General features: G+C 38.6%; 1 protein-coding gene across 1 annotated transcript in view; it reads left to right on the top strand.

Moving 5' to 3' along the window:
* tenm1 (teneurin transmembrane protein 1) overlaps positions 1-25,704 on the top strand; it is a 311,171-nt gene that overhangs the window by 105,328 nt on the left and 180,139 nt on the right. The window contains exon 4 of the mRNA XM_047354352.1: positions 5,820-6,058. Within this exon, the coding sequence (XP_047210308.1) occupies positions 5,820-6,058 (239 nt within the window). The remainder of the gene's footprint in view (positions 1-5,819; positions 6,059-25,704) is intronic.

Raw genomic sequence — 25,704 nt, 5'->3', positions numbered from 1 at the left:
AGTACAGAAACTGTACCTTCTGAGGTTCAAATTTGGTTCCCATATAGGTGACACAGCAGTCTGATTTTGGACCAAAGCAAATAAATTAAGTAGAGTTAGTATGTTTTTTTCTTTTATGTTTTGTGTGTTCCTTCACATAATTAATCATTAAATGCACTATGATGATTTCTAATAGGTAAATTATTGGTTATAAGTGACTGGTTACAATATTAGTATTATTTTTTATTGAAGTGGCAATATTGTAAAAGTTAAGCAAATCTATATTTTAGTATAAATATATTTTTCTGTAAAGTATGCAACAATATGGCTCCCTGACTAAACAGGGTTATAGATAGATTTTAATTGATAATACATGATACTATTTCATGAATCTGACCATAATTTTAAATACATGATACAATTAAGCAGTATCAATTGCTAGAGCATGTGCACCAACACAGTCAAATCAGAGTCCAGACACGATGTATTTTGTGAAGAAAGACCTCCACCCACACAAACACAAACAGAACGATTTGCACTTATCCAGGTTGATAGAGCCGCCGGGCCCATAGAACCCGACCTCCTGGAGAGCAGGAGCTCTCATTTTCTTCCTGTCTCTGGGGAAATCTGCCCTCTGATAAGAACTCAGAGCTTTCCTGGGCATCGCCCCAAGATGTTGTCTGGGAAGATCAAAGACAGGGATCCAGGAAGAAGCGTGAAGCAGTTTTAAAAGCGCCACACAAGAAGAAAAGGGAGTTCTACATGCATTGGCAAATGCATTTTTTCTGATCTCTTCTGCTTTAATCCATTTTCAGAAGAGCATTTAAAGAAACACACTAGACTAGGCTCTTGTACTGGCCTCAAACTCAAGAAAATATTCTATTCTTTTTTTTTTCATTTCTTTATACATGTGTGTATTGTTTCCAGAGTTTATCTCTGGCCTTTTAGAGATGAACTAGCATTGACCCTTAGGTGTGTGGCAGCTCCATGTGCAGCCTCCTGTGTCCCCCATCTGACTCGCAGCCTTCAGCAGGTGCTGAACGGCTGGATGGAGAAAGGACAGAAGGCAGACAGTGAGGGATGGACGTTATCTGTTCTCGCCATAGGGCCACATTAAAGACACACTGAATGGCAACACACACAAGAAAGAGGCTCAGCTTGATGGGACATATTTCCTTTTGTTTGTTTCAGAATAACCAAAACGGCCTTTGACATCTTATAGTGCATTGCTAAAGTATGCATGAACTTTTCCACTTTTTTTTGATGATACAACCTTAGGCCCTAATGTATTTTATTTAATTTTTTTGCAGCGCTAGTGGCCTTTATTTTTTGTTATTTTTCAGAATTTAGAGGAGAGAGGGGGTAGACATTAAGCACAGGTCTCCGTGGTCAGGACTTGAACCCAGCACAGTTGCGTCGAGGACTGAAGCCTCTTAATATGGGTCGCATGATATACTGCTAAACCCCTTAATGTATGTTTTGCTGTTTTATGTAACAGAGCTTTGCAGAGGTGCTCTATCACATTAAATAATGCAACTACCGGATGTGTTGCTCTTATATTGAAGTGTCTCTACCAGCTTTGCACATCTAGACTGAAATCTTTGCCCAGTCTTCTTTCCCAATAGCTCAAGCGTTGTCAGTTTGGATGAAGAGTGTCTATACATGTCTTTTTATGTCTTGCCAAAAATTACCAATATGTGAATATGCTTTGAATTAAGTTATTGTAGCTTTGGCTTTATGTTTAGGGTCGTTGACTGAAGGGAGGTGAACATCCACACAAGTTTTTTGTCTTTTGTAGCGTCTAGTTTTTGTCACAGATTTTCCTGCATTCAGCTTCATCCATCTTTGCATGAATCTAATCCATTCCCACAGCTTGATGCTGCAACCATCATGTTTCACCACTGGAATGGTGTTCAGGGGATTGTGCAGTCTTAGTTTTCCACCACACATAGCAGTTTTTGGATGATGGATTAGTGGTCTACGAAATGCTAAAAGCTTTGAATATTGTTTTGTAACATAACCATGTTTTAAAATTCTCCACAACTTTCTCCCTGACCTGTGTGCTGTGTTCCTTGGTCTTAATGATGCTCTTTGTTCGTTAATGATCTCTAACAGACCCCTGAGGATTTAACAGAACAGCTATATTCTGAGATTAACTTAAACCCAGTTGGACTCTTATGTACTAATTAGGTGACTTCTGGAGGCAATTGGTTGCACTAAATTTTATATAAGGATATCAGAGAAAATAAATGAAGTTTATGGTTGTTATGTGAAAGAAATGTTGAAGAAAAATTATTATCAAGCATTTTATGGTCAGATTTATTCCAACATGGATTGTGAAAGTTCCCAATCAAAACCCTGCGGAGTTTGTAATAAGGTAAGTTTTCAAGGCTGAATGAGACTAAATGAGTCAATGATGTGTATATAGTTTGGTTATTATGAGGACATGGTGTCCGGTGATGCTATCACATCGCTGTCTGACCCCACTTTAATGGCTTGCTCTCTGAGGGCCCTTCACAGACCAGCGGCCCGCGACCTCTCATCTTTTCACAGCATGCACAAAGTTACACTCGAAACCAGCAGTAACCCCCCAGAGAGCGCATCGTAACCCAGGGCAATCATGTTGTCTGTGAATTCAAGAAGCTCAAAAATATTGTTTTCATTTGTTATTATGATTGGAAACCATAAAAACACAGTACTAAAAAAGAAAATATTCCATCAGTTTACCCCAGTATAACCATTCTATGTGGCCACATTGAGCTGTAGGTTCTATTAATTCTCTGCCTAGATCCACTTTTCCAAATTGGAAAATGGCCCCCATTCATGTGCTCCCTCGTCTGCCACCACCCAGCCTCTGCCCTCCATTTTCTAAACACAATATAGATGAAAAGGTACCCAGATTAATTGCCCTTCAGCTCAATCCTCCATCCTCATCTACTGTCTAAGACATTTCGTAATGAAGATGAGCTCCATCGTCATCTAACAGCCTTATAACTTAAGTAGTTGCTTTGATGTGTCAAAGGGAATAGGTAAGTCATTGAACCGTGGGTGCCAGCACTCTTTCAATCTGTTTCATATTATTGCTGCTCTGCATTGCAGTAGTGGCTCATGAGGTTGCACCAGAGAAGCCCCCCGGTTAAATCTGGGGTTCCTCAAAGGATGAAGGTCTTGGGCAGGATAAGAGATTGCAGTCTGACATTCTATGACTTATGCTAAATCTATAGTGTATTATCGGAAAAGCTGGATTTTCATGGGAATTGTAGGGCAAAGCTGTTTACTGTTGTCCAATGTGACGTGGTTTAGCTGAGAATATCCTTGATATTCATTTTAAATGTTTGTGTTTTATCTTTTAACGTGCAGTTCCTTGCAGAAGTATTCATACCCATTGAACCTATTCACATTTTGCCATTTACAACCACAAACCTCCATGTATTTTATTGGGATGTTAAGTGATAGCCCAGGGGTTCTAAAACATTATGTTCAAAGGTCCAAATCTGATTTCTGAATAAGGTTGACGGTCTGGAACAACTATGCGGCTGAGTGAATCCCGTTGATTACATTTGCTTACCACTCAGATGTTCTCTTACATATCTCTGTGGGCTGAATGCAAGTTTCCACATTTGTGAAATTTTTATTTGTGGAGTAGTTTGTAAAACTATGTGTAATGCTTCCTTTACAGCAATGTGCTACTTTCTATTGATGTATCACATCGTTTGTGGATGTGATGTGACAAAATGTGAAAAGGTTCACTGGATATTAATACTGTTGCAAGGCACTGTAAATTGCCTAGTCCCAGAATATATTAGGGAGTATAATATAAATTGCAGAAGGAATCCTATTGCTTTCTTTTACACTACTTCTTCTTGATTATAACTTCCTTTATACATTTTTGATGATCCATTACTTGCCATTTAAAAATCACAGTTAGATTAAAAGCACAACATGTGGGATATTAACAGTTCTCCCAAATTACATACATCTACACATTTAGTACAAGATTATTTGACAGGTTGGGGTTAGCAGGACTAGATCTTTGTGCATTGGCAAACTGGAACAGACTGTTTTGTGTGTTTTATGCATGAGCCCAACAGTGTCCGGCTATGAAAAAAAAGAAAAAATAGGAGGAGAGGGGTCTTGACTAAAATCTCCCACCTTGAGGGCCCTTTAAATGAGTTTCAGCCAGGCGTAGCTCAGAGTGAGACCTAATTCCACTGAGTCCAGATTTACATAAATAGAATCTGAATAAGACACAAGATATCTAAGGAAAAAAGAAGCCTGTATCTTGCTAGAGTAATTGGTGAAGCATTGAACCACTGTCTTAGATAGGTCTGCACAGCAACTGTGACTGTTCCCAACTTCCGACTATAATCTACTTTAGAAAGGTGCAGATGGAGGTCCCATGTGACCTGCAGTTTGTGGAACACAAGATGCAAAATGGCTCCTACCTCATAAGATTAGGACAGTAATTAATGGACAGCTTGCTTAACACCTCCCTCAAAGAGCAGTCATCCAATCATGGGTTTATAACTGTTACCAGGGCTATGAGGGATGTTTCTAGAACAGTCCAAAGGCAACCTTGATGCACAAAGTCCCGCAATAAGAGCAGTACTGAGCATTTAGGGAGTTCAAATGATTGTCTGGTTTTCCTCCACTTTACCAAGGTGAATACAGTCTTAAATATATGAAATAAATTGGAATAAAGTTAGTTTTTATCAGCTGCATGTAAGTTCAAATGACCAGCACGTCCACCTCTCATGGCAAGTCCTAAGGCTGGGAGGTACATTATCATGCCAGAGGGGAACACAACTTCTCCAATGGCCAATGTCAATGTTGTGTTTTCCAGTTTTGGGGCAAAAAATCTAGATGTGCATCTAAAGATGACGAGCTCTTGCCTTACAGCTTTTTCAGTTTCTGCTAGTTACTTTTGTCTTTCTGATAAATAAGCTCTTGTTCATGGACAACGTACCCAATGTTTAGTAGTTAGGAGTTTACCAAACAGGTTTACTGTTGTGAAGTTTAGCCTTGAGCTTCAGTTTGTTAAAAGGTTTTGAGTCACTTTCTACTTGGGTTTGTCAAGATTTAAGCCCTAAACTGGGTGTAACCTATTTCTGTGTAGCTAGTAGATGATTCCTGATTTGCAAGATTACGTTGTTCATTTCCCAATCCCAGCACATGCCAGAAGATGTAATTTTATATTCCTTCCAGATGTGACTTTAAATTCTGTTCATTAAGGCCTGAAACTTTGTCTTCTACCTGTCCACTTTCATAATTTTTTCAGTACACAAAGCAAACTATGCATTCCTGGTTAAATCCTGGCAATACTGGTTGGTCAACCTTAACCCAGCCTATTGTTACTTTTCAGTGCAACAGAAGACAAAATGAGCAAGTAGGATTAAGGATTAGGTAATGATTTGAAAGGGTCAAGGATTTGTCTTTCTACCCGTCTATGTAGAGATTCCTTACCTAAGCTTGGGAGCAACCACCAGTTTTTGTTGTGATCTTGTTTTGCAAGATAGTGTTGTACAACCACCACACCTGCTATAATGTAAAGTCTTCAGCTAGGAAGACGTTTTACTCCCAGACTGCTGTGTGTGCTTTGTGTTGGGACAAAAAAGCTGCTTTTTATAGAGCATTGTTTTAAAGCATTTTAAAGTCCAGCTCCTTTATTCAACAGTCAGAGCTAATAGTTACCATGTTTTACCAAAAAGCCACAAACAAAACACAACCATTTTTAATGATATTAGTGAAGTCAACCATGCAATGAAATGACAGGTGTAGTAGCAGGAGCTAATCAGGGAGAATTGGAATGAAGTCTGTTTTCTGTGCTTTTCGCCCCACAGACATTTCCTTTTCAAGCAGGGGTCTGGTTCATCAGCTCTCCTGTCAGGTGCAGGGCAGGGATACCCTCTGACTTCTGGGACGGTGTACTCCCCTCCACCGCGACCGCTCCCTCGTAGCAGTGTGACCAGGCCACTGTTTACCTTCAACAAGCCTCACCGCTGCTGCAACTGGAAGTGTACAGCCCTGTCTGCATCACTGCTTACCCTCACGCTGGCCCTGCTCCTCACATATGTCATTGGTGAGTCACCATACACAATGTTTTTAAGTGTGATAGTGAGTGGTACCATTTGCCCCCCCCCCCAACACAGAAAAATCTCCTTATTACAATAATGGCTATTTCACTTGTTGTGTTGACTTATTCACCCCCAGTTTATTCCAACTCTTGACTTTGCACTTTTTATTATTTAAATATTTTCCTGAGATTTACTTAATACTCAGTTCAATTAATTTCTTCATTTGTTTTTCGGTTGAGGTCTTATTACTTAACCCTGTTATTCTTCGGTTTGTATTACCCATAGCATGAAAAATGTACTTCTTGCCGTATGTTGGGATTATTTTTTACGTCCCTTTATTTTGTTCTCTAATTGCCAAACCAAATGACACAAATACTAATTACGTTTGGCTAGTATAAAATCACTGGAAAATAATGTTCCCGAGGTACAAGTTATTTCAAAATAAAACATGAACCTTTAGAGTTTGATGCCCCTTCTATAGATTGAACCATCCATTTAAAATAACTATAGAGTGTACAGAAATCAAAAAGTGTCACAATACAATAGGTTACTTACATACTCAATGGTTACTTTAACTTGTTAATAATTATTTACAATCGGAAACAAATACATAAATATGTAAATTCAGAATTCAAAGAGTTGTCATCATTTTAAAGCTTTATTTCAATTACAAATTACTTATGTACAGCGCCTGGGAACCGTCATGGGGAAACACAATATACATAGCATGCTCATGAAATACTAATATGTCACCACAAAACACTAATTTGTGCCCAGAAAACATTTATTTGTCCCCACGAAATATATATATGAGTGCATTATATGCATTATATACCTATTTGGTTTCCACAACATAGGTATAACGTGGGCACGAAATACTAAAACAGCTCACTTTCTCAAACATGCGAAGGAACAAAATAACAACTGGACGGACAGGAATAGTCTAATCAAGTTTTATTTTAGGCTGGGGAGGAGCTACAAAGAGATCTGAATAGCCTGACATCGCAAGGAATGAGGCATTTAAATAGAATATAGAGAGCCAGGTGTTAACCTTTCCTGCTTTAGTTTCCTGACCGTGGTCGGGAAACACAGGGGTGATGCTTCCTCCAGGGCCGAAATGGTTGTTCATTTCAGGGTTAATTCTCTGTACTTGTGTGTCATGGGGTGTGAGACTTCTATAATAACGAAGGGACAGGATTGCTGAAGTAGCGGAGTTTTGAATAACTTTACTGTACACAGATTGCACGTTAAATGTACCGTCCAGCTGAATGTCCTCCCCGGTCGCCGTCGTGCATACTGCCAAAACACACAACCGCACACACACTCTTCTTCTCTCTCTGCACCCTTCTTCACGGTCCCAGACTGCCCACAGTGCCAACACACGTATTCAAACACATACACATTTACACAACCACCGTACACTGAGCTCAATCACCATTGAGTTACACATCTCCTGTAACACAGGTCACTTGATGCCTACTTCGTGGGAATGAATTAGTATTTCGTGGGCACAAATTATTATTTCGTGGGAACAAAATAATATTTCGTGGGAACAAATTAATATTTCGTGGGCACAAATTTGTATTTTGTGGGAACGAATTAGTAATTCATGCGCACGCTATATATTTTTTTCGCACATGCATTTTGACATACTGATGTTAGAGTATATATGACCAGATACAGTGACAGTTTAAATTATCCCACAAAGCACTACCACAGCCCAACCCAAAAATTATTTCTATACGAAGTTAATAAATAAAGACATATACATAATAAAATTTGTAATTTTTATATATATTATACATTTAATAAATTAATGTCATTGAGTCATTACATTTTGCTTCTCTTGGCACTTTATTGTAGCAATGTTTCGTAGGCTTTCTAAGCCTAAATTTGACAAAGCAAACAAAAAAAACAGCAATTCAAGGCGAGATTCAGTCTTTATTTTTTATTTTTTTAACAAAAATTTTGTTAAAGTTGCAGCATCTGTGCTGTTAAAAAGACTCTTTGCCACCGTCTTGCATAGTGCATAAATCTTTAATATAACCTCTTGGTCAAACTAATTTAAGTTAATAGCTATTTTCAACTAAAGCCCCTGAGTATGTGAGATGGATTTATTTTGTGTTGATCTGGCATCTCCTGTTCATCTCCTGTTGCCTTCTCAGGTGTTCAGATATATATTTTTAAACAGATTCTGTTGTGTTGATGTCTTTGAAATGACAGTTTTGTTTCCTAAAAATGAGAGTTAGTCACACAATAATAACACACTGAGAATTTTATATATATATATATATATATATCATATTCATCTCTTTAAAATTTTTTTTGTTTTTTAGGCACTAGTGGCCTTTATTGACAGTTACCAGACAGGGAATGGGCAGAGAAAGAATAGGGGGAAGACATGCAGCGAAGGTCTCAAGGTCGGGAATCAAACCCAGAATGCCTGAGTCACAGAATATAGGTTACGTACATGGGGCGCCAGCTCTACTGCTACACCAAACAGCGTCCCTATCTCTTCAGATTTTTGTCACAGCATTAATAATTTAAGCTTTTCCTTTTATAAATTTGAAGTCCAGTAAGGGTGTTAAATGTGCTAAAAGAATTATACCTATCCTATTTCTTCAATATCAGGGTGAAAGAAAAACAGTGGTTTAGAATTGAAAATATTAAAATAGAAACAACATGACTGGGGCATCTGGTTTGTTTTCTTAAGAGATACATTGTTTAAAAATGTTTGCAAATAAAATTTTGCTAACATTTGCATGATTGCAAAATTTGCATTAGTTTTCAGCCTCCTTTAGTCCCACTGTTCTGTGCAGAAAAAAAAAAAAAAAAAAACATAAGTCACAAAGCAAAACAAAGGGAGCATGAGTCAGAAGCAGCAAAGTGGCCAACTGTGACTCCAGAGGAGCTGCGGACATCAACAGCTCTGATGAGAGAATCTGTTAACAGGACAACTATTAGTCCTGCACGAAACAAATATGTAAGAGTGTTAAGAAGAAGACCAGTGTTATAAGAAAGCCAGTGGAAACCCAGTGGTGGTGGAATGCTTTTCTAGATGAATAAGAATCATGGGAACCCATGTGTAGAATGACTTTGTCAAAGTCCAGACTTGAATCCAAGTGGGATTCTGTGGCAAGTCTTAAAAATAGTTGATAACAAACATTCTCCATCCAACCTAAAGGAGATGAGGCTATTTTGCAAAGAAGAATATTTCTGTGCAAAGTTGCCGGAAATATTCTCTAAAAGACTTGGTGCTGTATATGTAGTAAAAGGTGATTCTACAAAGTATAGACTTGAGAGTGGACACCTATTTTGTTTAGATTACAATTTGCAAAACATATTGAAGCGATGTATCTGTGCCATATTCCGCCCCACATTCTATCAATCGATCCCTTCCCATTGCATCGGTTCCATGCTCTTCCGTAACCTTGATTGGGCCCCTCTGCCTCAGCTGTTTCACTCCCCTCTGCAGCCCCATGCGCAGATATCCCAATCTCTTCACCTTGTCAGTTCATTTCCCTCTTGTGGTGGTGCTCAAGGTCAAGCCTGGAGCAGTCAGGGGTTTGCATTAATCACACACACACACACACACACACACACACACACACACACACACACACACACACACACACACTCACACGCACACACACTACAGACAGACATCACACACACCCAGGCGAATCCATGCAGATTAATCCCCAGGCTGAACCATGCTATTCCATTAATGTCCCAGCCCCGGTAATTAGTGCATTAGCAAAAAGCGTGAGCAATGACTTGGAGATGACACCACCTTTTAATTGGTGTCATGGTCCTCTCCTGTTTGCCAGTGATTGATCTTCATGTTGACGTCACCATGGTAATCGCGGCAAGATGTATGAGATGCAAGCATCAATGATATGTTCGCCGGTAAATCAAAGAAATTCAACTTGCGGGGTTGGGTGGGGGGGCACAGGCCACCACATGATTAGGTTCATTACATAATGATTCTGTAACTTCAATTAATTAATTAAGAGCCAATGACAGCAAGGGAGAAAAATAATGTTTCCCAGTGGTATTGCAATCACCATTGTCACAAAGCCATTCAGATTTCGTCTGGATTTATTGATTTTAAGTCAGCCTCTCAATTAATCAAATTTAATCTAAGGATTAATTCTTGCTTTGAGAATCTGACAATTCTTCCAAATATATTCAGCTCTCACTGGGCTTGCCCTTGCGCAAAGGTGGGTAGTTGTTGCATGGTAAATATATTTGTGCTTTAAGAAAATTAAAACAAGAAACAAAATCTTCATTAAATAGCAAGCAGCAAAATTTGCAAGCAGTTTTCAGGGATATACAACAGCATGAAAAATAATTAAATTGATAAATAAAATTTCCCCTCTATGTATATATATATATATATATATATATATATATATATATATATATATATAACTTTTTTCTTTTTACTTGTGTTAAGGCATGTAACTCACAGTACTTATGCAGTTATTCTCCATGTCTGAAACTGAGAAATATATAGAAAGTTGTGATAGAAAACGTGAATCTGAAGTTGCCAAGAAACATTATGGAAGAGTGATGACATAACACAATATTTACCAAATATTAAAAAAGCATGGTTAAGTACCTAGCTAAATTACAGCTTATAATAAAACGATTTGTCCAGTGAGGAGAAGGAAGTAAGCTTGGACACCTAATGAACTGGCAAGCTATGAAGTGATTTAAAAGCTCTAATCATAGTCATTTACCACTTTAGGAAAAGACTGCTGGAGACAAAAACAGTCATTCATGAAATTAATTTTCTTATAGCATTCAGGTAGAGTATGTTTTGCTCAACTTCTGACCAACATTGACTTATCTGCACAGTCTGGTTACTCTCAATAGTAGTATTAGTGTGCCATGCTGTGGTTTGCAAGTCTCACATTTCTCCCCATAAATCCTCCATGTTACTCAGAAGGATTCAACTATACTACAGTAATGTAGCTGTGAAAATGTTATTTCAAGGACACCCTCCGTCAAGCTAATCAAACTCTAGAAGTCCTCTGTTGTTAGTTTATCCTCAGCAACATACTATTGGACCTAAAAGTCACCTCAAGCAAATACAAACCATGTAGGAAATGGAACAGAAGTTAAAATTTGTAGCTCCCCAGCCTAAAATAAAACTCGATCAGACTATCCCTGTCCATCCAGTTCTTTTGTTCCTCTGTATTTTTGAGAAAGTGCGCGGTTTTAGTATTTTGTGCACACGTTATACCTATGTTGTGAAAACGAATTAGTATTTCATGTATATATTATATATACTTCATGGGCACAAATTAGTATTTCGTGGGCACAAATTAGTATTTCTTGGGAACAAATTAGTATTTGTGTGCACGGTATATATATATATATTTTTTCCTATGTCAGTTCCTGGGCACCGTATTGTTGTGCCTGAACACTTAGGAAAATCATTTGGAGAGAGCAGGTATTAATTTAGATTGGATGTGAACATTAGCAGATGTTTTACTATTACCAAAGAATCATAAAAAACATAGCAATTGTAGGCACTTTAAAAGAGAAATAAAAATAAAATTAAATATATGCTCACAACACCTGCAGTTGACGTGGTGGTCCGGCTGTTGACTCCCTACTCATGTTACCTGTGCTAGCTGTGGCATGGATAGTGTTGTTTTATTCTCCTCACCTTTAGGTTGTTAATTTTGGGCCTAACTGTAACAACAGTTAAGCCCAAAATATTCTTACCCTTAAAAGATTTAGATCTGAAATTACATTTCATTCAACCAGAAAGTGTTTTGGATAGAAATTGAGACAGGCATCTGTCAAACATTAATAAAACAATGTAAAAGTAATAATGTTTTGAACAAAAATATTTTATCTGTTTTTACTTACATGTTAACAAACAACAACAAATCTCTGGTTAAAAATTATTTAAACCTATCTTGATGATTAGTGGACAAATCTTTAATGGAAATTGCTGACCAGTTTTTTGCATGTTTATAATGGTGGTTTTGACAATAATTATTTTGCAATCATTTCCAGGTCTTTGAGGTTGGAAGGCCTTCTTGCCATCACCCTAAACTTAAGCCCCCTTCACACTTTCTCTTTTGGATTCAAGTCCAGACACCTTCTAGGTCCTTCCGACAGATTACACCATGGATCAAATTAAATATTACTTTAAACCTAAATCTGCCAGACGTATGAATAATTTTGAGCCAACCGTAAGCACAACTTGATAATTGTTTCATAAATCTCGAACAAACAGGGTGAGACTATTTTTTGTGGGTGAGGATAAATCTGACCTCCTCACCCCTTTTGGTTCCCTAGAGGTTTTCTATGTTTCTTTCATAAATGATCAATGGACCAACAATTCTCACACCTTTTTTCTGTTTTGCTAATAAGTGCCCACACATCCATTCAACAAACAGTATTACAATTAAACAAAGGTTTTTTGGTCCAGAAAACAATTATTTCTGCTTTATCCGCAGAGATTCCAGACAGTGCTGTGATTGATAGAGGCTGCAGCAAGGCTGTTTGTATTCCAAAATCAATGAAAAGGTGGATAGTGACATATTTCTGCTTCAAAAGTTATACATGTTAGGTTTACTGGCAAAATAATATAATACTAAATGAACTTTAAGACTTTTTCCCATTGCTTCATGCGAGTAATAAATGTGCAAAAATTTCCTACCTCATTTTACTGTTAAACAGAATGTTTGGATGCCAGTTTGGTACTCAGATGTGTTTATTTTAAGCTAAAATACCTAAACGGTGAGTTCCTGTCAGTTTTATACCATAAAGGCTGCTAACTGATTCTGGGCATTCACAAAAATTGAATATAAATACGAAATATTCCCTTATAGTTGTGCCAAGCTCGAATGAAAAATTTCAGACTGTTGCCCACGCTTTCCCCCTTGGTAAAAAATCATGTTGACGCAGCTGTTACATTTGGCAGATTTTTCCAGTTTTCTTGTGACGTTGAGCCAAAGCTGTCTGAGCTTGAAACAATCGCTGCCTGGTTTGGCATGTAATGGAGCTTGTTACTGATCTTACATGCCCCTCAACAACACTGAGTGATCGGTGGTGTAAGCATCAAGCTTCTGCAGCTGATTCTGAACATGTGGCGTAGCTCTTTAAATCAGTTCTTGAATTTATTTGCAGCCTTTAGTGCTGTCTCGGTAAGTTATGTGGCTTCTTTATTAATTTGGGGGAAAGTAACTGAGCAAATAATGAGGCAGCAATATTATGGCTCATATTAAAGTTTCCAATTAAAACAACAATAGGACGCTGCATGATTGGTGAGATAATGCTGTGTCTAAGTGATTGCAGCGCATGCCCCCTATTGTGATTAGCTAAGGCAGTCGTCTTGTTTTTTTTCCTATGCTGCCCTCTTTTCTCTACTCCCACACCCCCTGGTGTTGCAAAGGCTGTGAATAGCTTTCTTAATTTGTTTATCCCCCAAAGTACCCCTCCCTCCTGCAGTCGTAGCTTGTTATTAAGCACAACACGGCCATCAGATATTAGGAGCTGGCAGTATGGCAGCGTACGGGGCATTAAAGGAGAGATAGAGGACAGATTAAGAATGGATCTGTTATCTTGAACAATATTACTACTGACAACACTACCTGTAACTCAATGCAGATGCTGAGCCTCAATTAAGGTCTTTGTAAAATCCGGATGTAAAAATACAATTATTTAGAGCATTTTCCATCAAAATGAAGGTCTTTCCATTTAAAAAGTTTAAATCTTCACTTGCTCAATCATAACCGAGAAAAGAAGATTCACTTCTGAATGATAATCATCTCTATGGCAACAGGGTGAAGCTCCAGACGCAAGGGAAATGAGCTAGTCAGCAGCACCCTGCAATCCAATAATCAGCACCAAATCACATTTCAGCCAATTGCACACACACAGACAACTTGTGTTGTAAACCAAGATCTTCTTTATGGTTATGCTGTGTACTACATGTTGCTTCAGGGGACCTGGTATTTTCACTAAGAGTCAAATGGGTCCTTAGTGGCTCAGTTTATTACTTTAATGTGTGTTATTTTCTTTCTCAGTAAATCTAGTTTCACAGTATGACGGTGAATCAGCTGCAAAAGCCTAATGTTAATCACAGAGGTCAAATGCAGTGCAGGCTCCAGCCGTGCACAAGAAAGGAGAAAAAATGTTTAATAGCTTCGGCAAATGATTATTTCCTTTGAGATAAATCTGTAGATTACATCCTAATTAAGTTTTCCAGACGTTAAGGTGACACCTTCCAAAGACTGTTGGGTGCAACAAATGATCTGAAGCTCAAATACATTCAAAAATAAATGATAACAGCCCACTCATCTTGTTAGATAGAACCAGCCTTGCAAACACATTGAGCCTTTCCTTATTTTTGAGCATTGTAACGATGAACCTCAATGTATTTTATTGGGATTCTATGTGACAGACCATCACAAAGTAGTGCATAAATGTGAAGTGGAAATAAAAGGATGCATTGTTTTCAAACTGTTTTACAGATGTGATTTACATTTGTATTCTGCCTCCTTTACTCTAATCCACCTTAATAAAGTCCATTGCAACCTGTGTGACTTAACCTTACTATAAATACAGTGGAAACATCAGGAGTGTTAGAGAACATTAGTCAGTAAACAGCATCAGCAATTATCAACACTTTTCGAAAGCAATGTGAAGCTACAATAATTACAGTGTAGTTATATTTACTGTAATTCTAATTGCCTACCTTATGCACTTGCACAGCTTATCTAATATACAGTACAATGACTTTGTTATTCATTTAAATCAAATCTTATGATCACTTCACACATTTTAAGTCAAATGTTTCCTATTTCAGTATGTAGAATTTAGAAAAAAATAATAAATCAGTAGTAAAATCTTTCTCACTTGTGTTAAATAGAACAACTAAATGTCACAGACTGTGGTGGATTAAACTGGTCTCATATATTTAACTGTTTCATTTTTAAATAGTTTTAAGTCACTGAACAAGTAACAATCCTTTGTGGCGGAGTCGTTCCATCTTAAACTGTATTTCTCCTCTAAATGTCCTAGCATGTCTGTCTCAAAGCTCCAAGCTGATTATAGCTTATCATAAATGAACTGCTTGCTCAACGATATGCTGTATTGTTGATCATCCTGGCTATGAATGTGGGAAGCTCTAATTAAGAATGAGCAACACATTATACCGACAATAATTTTAACAAAGAGAAAATCCTTAGTATCAAAAATGTTGCACGGGTTTAGAGTACACACTATATTGCCAAAAATATTGCCTTTACAGACTAAGTTTAATAATATCCCATTTTTAATCTAAAGGCTTTAATATGGCATTGGCCCATTGCAGCTGCTGTAACTTTTCTAGAAAGGCTGTTTACAAGGTTCAGGAATTTATTAATGGGAAATTTCAGCCATTCTTCCAGCCGAGCATGTTCTGGGTCAGACACTGATGTTGGATGGACATCAGTGTCTGACCCACATATTTATGCACAATATAGGCTGTTATTTCAGTTACAACTGTAGTTAGGGGATTGAACTGAACAAAGTAACTGTATGATCACATTGTCAGTTGCTAGGGAGCTTATTTAATAGAACAAAACAAACTGTAAATACTATGAATAGAAGAGAGTCAAGGGCATTTATGAGAATTTGTAGCTTAATAGATTTGAATAAGGTTGTTATTCTACTTGGATACAAATAAAATCATAAGGTGTACCCACCAACAGACAGAGGAGTACTTTTCACTGTAAAGATTCACATTAAATTAAAATTGTTGCCTGAAACATTCTTGAAATTTAGAATTGGAGAGTTTTCCTTGCAGGCATAAAATTGTACAATACCTAAAAAGATGTGGACTGGTTCCATAATATGAGACAAAAAAGTCATCACTCCATCCAGCACAACTGCTCCAGGCTCATGTAACTTTCTTTTCTCTTTTTACAAAAAATGCAGGAAAAGATTACAGAAGGTTGCTTTACCAATTGTAGAGTGGAGAAGTTGTGAGCATTGGAAGTGCCAATGAAAGAAACTTTGAGACTCAAACCTCCATCCCCGACTAAGGCTCAGGCTGTTTACTGTTGAGAAAACTGAGGACAATACTTTATACAAACATTAAAAAATTATGCATTGTGCAGACACATGAAACAGACCATTGAATTCATGGGCGATTTGCTAAAGAAAGCTTTATCGTCAAAACAAGTACCTAATCACAAATGTGGAGTAGGAGTAGCAATTGAGTAGGAGTGAAAAAAATAATCTAAAGTTTTAATTTTTGCTTCATCTTTCATATAAAAAGTCCTTTTGATTAAGTTTGAAGTTTTCCTATAGGTGCAATGTAATTACTGTAAGCACATCTCAGCAGAGAGCAGAGCGAAATTCTCCTTGGGCAGATTTTTCTCTACTAGTACAAAAGACAAAGAAGCAAAGAGTTAGAACAAATACATCGGGGGCAAAGATTTGATAAATAAAAGGACAGTCCAAGTCTAAATTGGAAAAGTTCAAATGTTTTTTATGTGGTTAAACTATTGAACTGCGCTTCACATTGTGTGCAGTCGTGTAGCACAAACTTCCAGCCACTAAATAAAAAAATAAAAATAAAAAAAAACTAATTCAAGTATGTGTAGAACATATTTGACTTTTTGGACCTCCCTTCCTAAACCAACTGGTAATACACTGGAAAAAAACAACCCACCTAAATATAATAAGAATCAGTTGGTTTTATTAGTGTAACCAGAGAACTTTGTACTTTAAGGCACTGTTTTGATTTTATTCAACCTATCATAAAACAAGTATTGAACACTGCAAATATTTCCCGCGTTAATATATCATATAATATATGTACCCCGCCTCTCGTCCATAGACTGCTGGAGATAGGCACCAGCTTCCCCGTGACCCACTATGGAAGAAGTGGTGTAGAAGATGAATGATTTAATAATATATTTGTAATTTAGCTACTGATGTGAAAATCACATCAATACAAGCCAAGATATTCAGAAGCAAAAAAAAAAAAGAAAGATTTATTTTGTAATGATAGCATCAGGATGTCTGCTGTGTGGAGAAACCACTCCCTGGTATTGCGCAGATGTGATTTTGACCAATTTTGTCTGGCAAACAGTCTTCATATCTTGAAAGCTTTGAAGGGGTTTTCAAAGCATTCTTTTGTTCATTCCTTAGATTTTTAATTGGATTTCAGTTGAGTGATTTACTGGACCATTTTAGCAGATCTCTTCTCCTTCTCTAAAACCAATAAATTGTTTATTTGTGCATTTGGGATCATTGTCTTGCTAAAACAACCCACTCTTGTTTTATGGTCAGACTTTAATACAGAATGTCTCTGTGCATTTATCCAGCCATCCTTCCTTCATTTAAATGAAGTTTGCCAGTAGCATATGCTAAAAGACAGTCCCACACCATGATAATCCCACCTCCAAACTTCACTGTTATTGTAGACTTTTTAGGTTGATGTGCAGTTCCATTCCTAATCCAAACATTATGTGTGCAATGACATCCAAAGAGCCCAATTTTGGTTTAATTTGACCACACTGCATTCTTCCAGTATTTCATTGGCTTGTCCAAATGTGATGCAGCAGACTTTGGATGAGCTTTAGCATAATGTTTCTTCAGCAGAGGAAACATTTCTTATAAACCAAAGGGGGCCTTGCAGAAAAAGGTTTGGGAGCCATTAGATCAATGCAATGTCAAATGCAATGATTATCCATCCTATACTCTTATAAACCCATGGATTTACAGCTTTAAAAATGTAATGTGAAATATAACACAAAAAAAAAAACACCAGCAGGTAAAATGGGGCAACACCGAACCTCTCAATAAAGCAGATAACTTATAGAATTTTTAATAATACTGTTATGGCAAACATGCAACTACTGTTTTGAGTCACTGTTGAACAAAAAAGTGGATTTTATCAGATTCTATTTAAAATAAATTATACAGTTTTCCTGTACCATATTATTAATTCTCAAATTAAAATAATCATGTTAACTTGATGTGGTTTGTATAGTTGTTTAGTTGCAGTGTCTTTAACAAAGATGCAGCCAGAATGAATGGACAAGTGGGTAAGATGCTGTGTACACTGCAGTATGTTCATTCAGTCTGCATGCAGAGGATTACAACCTGTTCTGATAACAGATGGAAGGCATGAGGTCAGTGATTGTGTACAGAGGTAATGTCAGGGGGTCGGCTGAGCCCAGTGACGGCTGTCAGAATGAAGCTGTCGAGGTGCTGATTTGGCGCGGTGCCTAATGAAATGTTACCTTCCATCAAAGTTATTTAAACAAGTGGCTGCCTATTGTCTGCAGCCGATCAGCGGCAATCTCCCTCATCGTACAGCTCTGTCAAGGAGGGCAACTGGCAACCAATTATCTACTCAGTAATGCTGAGTGGGTAGGATTGGCTGCTGCAACTTGTTTCCAGTAAGTCCTGGAGACTAGCATCTACTAGGAGTGTTCTGGCTCAGCACACAGCAATTGGACACAAAAGCACTGTTAGAGAGTGACTCAATCACACCACAGCCTCTGTGTTCTGCGCTGTGTACTGGCTTTATGCTATTTGTTCAAGCAGATGTTTTTAATTCCCTCACATAATTACAGCTTGGATATGTAGGGCTTTCACCTTTGACAACCTTTAAATGTTTGCAACTGTGAATATGTGGGTGTATTAGGATAAATGTGAATAGTGTTTTTATAGTGTGTATACTGCTTAGTATGGTGTCTGCAAACAGCTAATTAGTCTGCTCCTTAAAAAAAAAGCAAGCATTCGACAGCAATCCTGTCTTATTCTATTCTGCTTTCCTTTTGTCACTCTTGTTTTAGCTTATTTTCTTTTTTTAAGAACAAGCAATGCAGTAGGTTTGTGTACCCTTCATATTTTTTGCTACTGTCTTTGCTACTGACAGCAGTAAAAAAATGTAAGTTCATACTTTTTTGAATTTATGTTGCAAATTTATCAAAAGCGATGGTCATCTACAAGCCTGAATATCAATAAATCTAATTGCTCAATTGGTACCCCATAAACATGACACATCTGCCATCCAGTACTCAGTCCACACCCAAACACATTTTGCTCAAACTAAATCTGCAGCAAGTATTTTGGGGTATTTGTTTCTATCTTCTTTGCACATCTAGATACTAAAGTTTTCCATGTTCTTCTTTGCTTTAATCTAAACCATTACATTGTAGCTCTGATTGTATTGTTGTGACTATGAATCTGAAAATATTATTTAATATTAATAATTTAATATTTTATCAAATAATATTTCGGTCTGTTAAGGGTTATCCTGTGAATACCAGCACAGTAAGGCAGTGGTAATAGGATTGAGCCAAGCTCTGACATTATTGAACAGCAAAACCTCTGCACACACATGGAATGAATTCACACGATTTCTTAAAATACAAGAATTTATTAACAAAAATAAGTCAACTCAAAGTCAAACATATTTCAATCAACAAACTCTTTACAATGCTAAAAAAATCAAACTAAACTACCAAGCAGAATTAAAGAATAAGGAAGACTAATGTACTATGTACAATATAAACAAGTTGATTAAAGATGATTAGAAATTATGACTGAAAGAGTGATGCAACATTACCATGCTATGTTTATGTTTGAGAACCAAGGATCTGTGTTAAAACCACCCCTTTAAATAAAGTTTGTCTAAACTTTAAAAACACACAAACACAGAACACAATACTGAGCACATGTGCTGCAGATAACCTGCTAGCACCAAGATAGCTAAGTTTCACACAAACAAAACCAAACTTCATAAAATGAAAAATTTTTAGATCATTTCATCCTAAATATCTCTGCCCAAACCCCTAACCTCTGAACCATGCTGAGGAAAAGCTGTCCAGGGCGGCGAAGTTTGAAGAAACGTCCACAGTCAACAAACGGTTAGCTACAGCTAACCTCCTTAGCTGTGGGGAGTGGCTCGTTCTGTCGGGCCACCAAACTGCACGTTACTGTAACCACGGTGATGCGGCTCCTGTTGTCGTCTTTCAGACCGAGAAAACCACTCCACTCGGCTTCGTAGAAGCAGGGAATTCTCTGGAATACAGTTTGCTTCTGCAGGCCTCAGACAGAAAGTAAAGCAATGCTTATACCTTAATTTCCCCTTTTTATGAATGAATACCGGGTACACAAACAGTGATTCATCCGTACTTAACTTATGCATATGATCGATGATCGTATGACACCCTTGGATCCAGATTGAAGACTTTATGTCTGTTTGCCAGGAAAGAGACATTAGCGAGATGTGCCTCCCCTGTCCCGATGATCACCGGTGTGGAAGAGATCAGACCATTGGAAAGGTGGGGGTTTTATACGGGCAATGGCATCATGGGAAGTCCGCTGTTACCCCGTTTCCTGGCTGTAGTTGTGCTGGAAGTCGGTTAAATGCAATTTATTTTGAAAGTTCCAGAAAAGTGTGTACCGCATCTTTCATATTGTTTCCATGGCTGTGGGTCCCAACAGTATGTTGTCCTACTGGAAGATGAATCTTTGCCCCTGTCTTAAAACTTTTGCAGGATCTTACAGCTTTTTTTGCAGCATTGCCCTGTATTTAGCTCTATCTGTAACATTGGCTCTGGCATCACTGTCACTAATGAAAAAAAGAATAACGACAGCAAGATTCGTGGAGTTTTCCTCCAAACACAGTGGCAGATTTGTGGTACGCACAACTACCCTTTGTCCTGACATCAGATCATCCCACGTGAGCTATATATCTCCACATCTCCTTCAGCGTTACCAAAACCCTCAGGGCTGCTCTGGTTAATGCACTTTTCTCATGTCCTGTCAATATGGATTACATCTATATCTTGGTACATTTGCTGTTCTGTTATTCTATTTCCATTTTCAAATTATGTTTGTATGTGTTCTGTGAGATGTTCAAAGCTGGCATAATGGTTTATACCCTAACCCTGATTTAAACACCTACACTTATTCCTGTCTGCTGTGTTCCTTGGTGTTCTTAATGCTTTTTGTGTGCTAATGTTCTACAACAAAGCTCTAAGGCATTACAGAGCAGCTGCTTTTAAACTCACATCAAATGACACATTAATTATTTGATTTGACCTCTAAAGGCAATTACAGGGGTTGGACAGTGAAACTGAAACACCTGGTTTTAGACCACAATAATTTATTAGTATGGTGTAGGGCCTCCTTTTGTGGCCAATACAGCGTCAATTCGTCTTGGGAATGACATATACAAGTCCTGCACAGTGGTCAGAGGGACTTTAAGCCATTCTTCTTGCAGGATAGTGGCCAGGTCACTACGTGATACTGGTGGAGGAAAATGTTTCCTGACTCGCTCCCCAAAGTCGCTCAATAATATTTAGATCTGGTGACTGTGCAGGCCATGGGTGATGTCCAACTTCACTTTCATGTTCATCAAACCAATCTTTCACCAGTCTTGCTGTGTGTATTGGTGCATTGTCATCCTGATACACAGCACCGCCTTCAGGATACGATGTTTGAACCATTGGATGCACATGGTCCTCAAGAATGGTTCGGTAGTCCTTGGCAGTGACGCGCCCATCTAGCACATGTATTGGGCCAAGGGAATGCCATGATATGGTAGCCAAACCATCAGTGATCTACCCCCATGCTTCACTATGGGCATGCAACAGTCTGGGTTGTACGCTTCTTTGGGGCTTCTCCACACCGTAACTCTCCCGGATGTGGGGGAAACAGTAAAGGTGGACTCATCAGAGAACAATACGTGTTTCACATTGTCCACAGCCGAAGATTTGCACTCCTTGCACCATTGAAACCGACGTTTGGCATTGGCATGATTGACCAAAGGTTTGGCTATAGCAGCCTGGCCATGTATATTGACTCTGTGGAGCTCCCGACGGAAAGTTCTGGTGTAAACAGGAGAGTTGAGGTGCACATTTAATTCTGCCGTGATTTGGGCAGCCGTGGTATTATATTTTTTGCATACAATCCGGGTTAGCACCTGAACATCCCTTTCAGACAGCTTCCTCTTGCGTCCACAGTTAATCCTGCTGGATGTGGTTCATCCTTCTTGGTGGCATGCTGACATTACCCTGGATAATGATACATGGATGGCTCTTGATACATCACAAAGACTTGCTGTCTTGGCCACAGATGCGCCAGCAAGACGCACGCCAACAATTTGTCCTCTTTTGAACTCTGCTATATCACCCATAATGTTGTGTATTTCAATATTTTGAGCAAAACTGTGCTCTTACCCTGCTAATTGAACCTTCACACTCTGCTCTTACTGGTGCAATGTGCAATTAATGAAGACTGGCTACCAGGCTGGTCCAATTTAGCCTCTAAACCTCCCACACTAAAATGACAGGTGTTTCAGTTTCATTGTCCATCCCCTGTAGTTGCCCTGGATTTTATTTTGGGATATCAGAACAAAGGGGGCTATAGAAAAATGCCCACCACTCTTTAAAGATTTTCATTTGTAAAACAAAACATTTATATACAGTACAGACCAAAAGTTTGGACACACCTTCTCATTCAAAGAGTTGTCCTTATTTTCATGACTATGAATATTGTAGCTTCACACTGAAGGCATCAAAACTATGAATTAACACATGTGGAATTATATACTGAACAAAAAAGTGTGAAACAACTGAAAATATGTCTTATATTTGAGGTTCTTCAAAGGAGCCACCTTTTGCTTTGATTACTGCTCTGCACACTCTTGGCATTCTGTTGATGAGCTTCAAGAGGTAGTCACCTGAAATGGTTTTCACTTCACAGGTGTGCCCTGTCAGGTTTAATAAGGATTTCAAGCCTTATAAATGGGGTTGGGACCATCAGTTGTGTTGTACAGGAGGTGGATACAGTACACAGCTGATAGTCCTACTGAATAGACTGTTAGAATTTGTATTATGGCACGAAAAAAGCAGCTAAGTAAAGAAAAACGAGTGGCCATCATTACTTTAAGAAATGAAGGTCAGTCAGTCCGAACAATTGGGAAAACTTTGAGAGTGTCCCCAAGTGCAGTCGCAAAAACCATCAAGCGCTACAAAGAAACTGGCTGAACCCAATTGAGATGGTTTGGGGTGAGCTGGACCGCAGAGTGAAGGCAAAAGGGCCAACAAGTGCTAAGCATCTCTGGGAACTCCTTCAAGACTGTTAGAAAACCATTTCAGGTGACTACCTCTTGAAGCTCATCAACAGAATGCCAAGAGCGTGCGGAGCAGTAATCAAAGCAAAAGGTGGCTACTTTGAAGAACCTAGAATATAAGACATATTTTCATTTGTTTCACACTTTTTTGTTCAGTATATAATTCCACATGTGTTAATTCATAGTTTTGATGCCTTCAGTGTGAAGCTACAATATTCATAGTCATGAAAATAAAAAAAACTCTTTGAATGAGAAGGTGTGTCCAAACTTTTGGTCTGTACTGTATATATATATATATATATACATATATATATATATATATATATATATATATATATATATATACATATATATATATATATATATATATATATATATGTATATATATATAGTGGTTGTAATGTGACAAACGTTTAAAACATATTTACATAAGGCATGCTGTTGCAAGGTATGTATGTAACATCCATGTTCCAAATGTGACTTATATAACTTTGTTATTGAGACTTGAGACATATTTGTATATGTTTCTCACTATGTGTGTAAATGTCTGCTTCTCGACTATAGCTGCTTTCAGCCTGCTGCTTCATGCCTCATTGGTGCTTGTATTGATTGGTCCAGTTTCTCTTTGTTTCCACTCCTCTATTTGGTCATCTTGATGCAGCTCTAAGAAGCCTGCTGGCCCTTTGCTAAAACTGCCCTAACAGCTGCACAAGGCTGTGGTAAAATTGCTTCAAATGGCTAGACAGATGCTGTTCAGAGAGCTCTGAATGGTGAGGGAGCCCTTTGCTAAAATGTCTCCAGAAGGTCATAGAGGCTGCTGGAAAATAACCCAGATAGCTCCAAAGGTTCACCTGGCAGGAATGTGCACACGCACAGATATGCACAAACGTGCACTAAAACTCACATCTAGATCAAATTTTTCTCTCATATCCCTTGTGATATGTTCTCCCTCTCACACACACGTCAACACAGTGACAAACCCACGCACAGGCATATTTGGACTGAACCACACAGTATGTTAGCAGCAGTGGTGGTAGGTGGTGTCTGGTGGAAAGCCAATGTTACATGCCGCAGATGTCCTGCTCATTCAAACAAGCACATATTTTCTGCTTGAACATGACTCAGCTTTCGGAAAGGGTCCGAGTCAGTGAGACAGCGAGTGGGAGACAAGCTGAGAGGAAGAGGAGGCGGGGGAATGTCACAGAAAAAGAGAAAGGAGGCATGATCACATCTGAAATGAGAGAACGAGAAAGAGATGCAAGCAGAATACAGCTGCTTTGTGCTGGATGTGGCTCTCCATCTCTGCTGTGACTAACCAGATAACACTGACAACCAGTTCGGGTGGTAAATAAACACAGGGATGCGCGGCAAATCTCTTCATTCGAGATGAGGGGAGTGTGTCACCACCTCTGCTAGTTCTTTATCCACCCCATTATGCCATTTTATCCCCTTATCCAAATAAGGCTACGTGTTCAAGAGGAGCAAGGTCAAAGCGATGAGTTGCTATGTCTTCTACGAAGCAGAAGATTGAGCCGGATGCTGGCTTGAATTAAAATGTCAGAAGACTGCACACTTATGCAAGCAAACGGACACACTTAAACAGTCATGACAGTGGAATTAGTTGTTTTCAAGGAGTTGACGGAGGGGAGTGAGGAATCACTTCAGGACCTCTTCCTTTTCAGAGCGAGGCAAGGGTCGACAGGCAGGGAGGTGGGAAGACTGGAGGGACTACTGGAGGGACCCCCCCGGGCCCCCAGTCTCCACTCTAAGTTGGACTCAGATTTATTTCATTGGCTCTGAAGTCCTTCTCTTGCACATTTATTTTCCTCATTTGCCTCTCTTCTTTCTCTGTGTCTTTTATCTCCCTTCGCTCTTCTTTCTCTTGTTGCCTCTTTTTTTTCCATCCCTCAGATGTTTAGGCTTAGCTGGAGGCTGACAGCCTGGCACAACTCGGATTAGCAACTGCCTTTACTGTATATGCTAAACTATGTACTGAATCTAATGACGGATGCTCTTGAAAACATTTGCTGCTGGGCAAAGCAAGCCGTAGTCTCTGGTTGTCAGACAGAATCTAGTCAGTGGTTAGCTATATGTCTATGAGTGAGAGACATATTGGTCACATCGGGTGTGTTTGGGCTTGTGTGCGATAAATCATTTTTAACTGACTGCAGTGCTACCTTGGCTGTAATGCATATCGATAGGATAGTATTCACAGTCAATCTCACCCATTGTGCCCTGCAGCGAAGCCCAGGACTTGCACTTTGTGTAAAATGCATTAAATTGGTTTGCACACACAAACACACATACACAAACCCACCCACACACACACATACTCACACACAAACACACGCACACCAATGCACACACATTTTTTTTTTATCTCCTACTCTTTCTCTCACCACAAGTGTGAAATTTAATCATCACTTGAGCCCACAATCCTTTCTATCTCATCTAGAGGCACACACAAGCCTGACAATAACAGCAACAACTGCAGCGACGGCTGCAGCTCAACATTATTGCTGCCTCCAACAGCTC

Source organism: Girardinichthys multiradiatus, chromosome 23 (assembly GCF_021462225.1).
Source record: "Girardinichthys multiradiatus isolate DD_20200921_A chromosome 23, DD_fGirMul_XY1, whole genome shotgun sequence".
Classification (NCBI taxonomy): Eukaryota; Metazoa; Chordata; class Actinopteri; order Cyprinodontiformes; family Goodeidae; genus Girardinichthys; species Girardinichthys multiradiatus.
This window is presented reverse-complemented; position numbering and strand designations above follow the sequence as displayed.